Source organism: Eimeria mitis, genomic scaffold (genome assembly GCF_000499745.2).
Source record: "Eimeria mitis Houghton genomic scaffold, Emh_scaff168, whole genome shotgun sequence".
Lineage (NCBI taxonomy): Eukaryota > Apicomplexa > Conoidasida > Eucoccidiorida > Eimeriidae > Eimeria > Eimeria mitis.
This window is the reverse complement of record NW_013569996.1, coordinates 22,272-22,834: the sequence shown is the minus strand read 5'-3', so window position 1 is coordinate 22,834 and position 563 is coordinate 22,272. Positions and strand designations below refer to the sequence as shown.

Below are 563 nucleotides of genomic sequence, written 5' to 3'. Positions count from 1 at the left end.
ATGGAGAAGCCTGGCGATGCAAGCGATATAGGGGCGTCTGCTTCCTTCACGCCTCGGTAAGTTATAAAGTTTACTTAAAAATAAAAGAAATTATAAAAGTGTTTGTTGTTTCACGAGAAAAACTCTTTTCTATCAGCCTCTTGTTTCCGGTGTCTGAATGCTTTCCTTGAATTTTCTGAGGTGTACGTACACCGCAGATATGAATGGATGCAGAACGCGGAGAAGATCTTCATAACATTTTTTGTGAAATTTTTGCAACCATCGGATGTGAATGTGGAGATTTCTTCTGAAAGTCTTAAAGTACAAATCAGAAACCCAGCTATAAACAAAGAAGCAACACAAGAAAAACAACAAAATTTCGTTTTTCTTGTATCGAAACTCCGCCATGAAATACAACCAGAACATTCATCTTTTGCAATTCACAACGTAAGCCATGAGTTTATTCATTCTAACCCCCTTTGGCTTCAGCTACAACCAGAAACGGAAAACAGAAACCACACTATATATATATATATATATATATATATATATATATATATATATATATATATATATATATATAT

The 563-nt window shown here is 33.9% G+C and overlaps 1 protein-coding gene across 1 annotated transcript in view; it reads left to right on the top strand.

Annotated features, from left to right (window-relative positions):
* EMH_0001670 (SGS domain-containing protein, putative) overlaps nt 1-563 on the top strand; it is a gene marked incomplete at both ends in the record, with an annotated part of 2,168 nt that continues 1,605 nt past the window's right edge. The window contains 2 exons of the mRNA XM_013495653.1: nt 1-56; nt 198-426. Of these exons, the coding sequence (XP_013351107.1) occupies nt 1-56; nt 198-426 (285 nt within the window). The remainder of the gene's footprint in view (nt 57-197; nt 427-563) is intronic.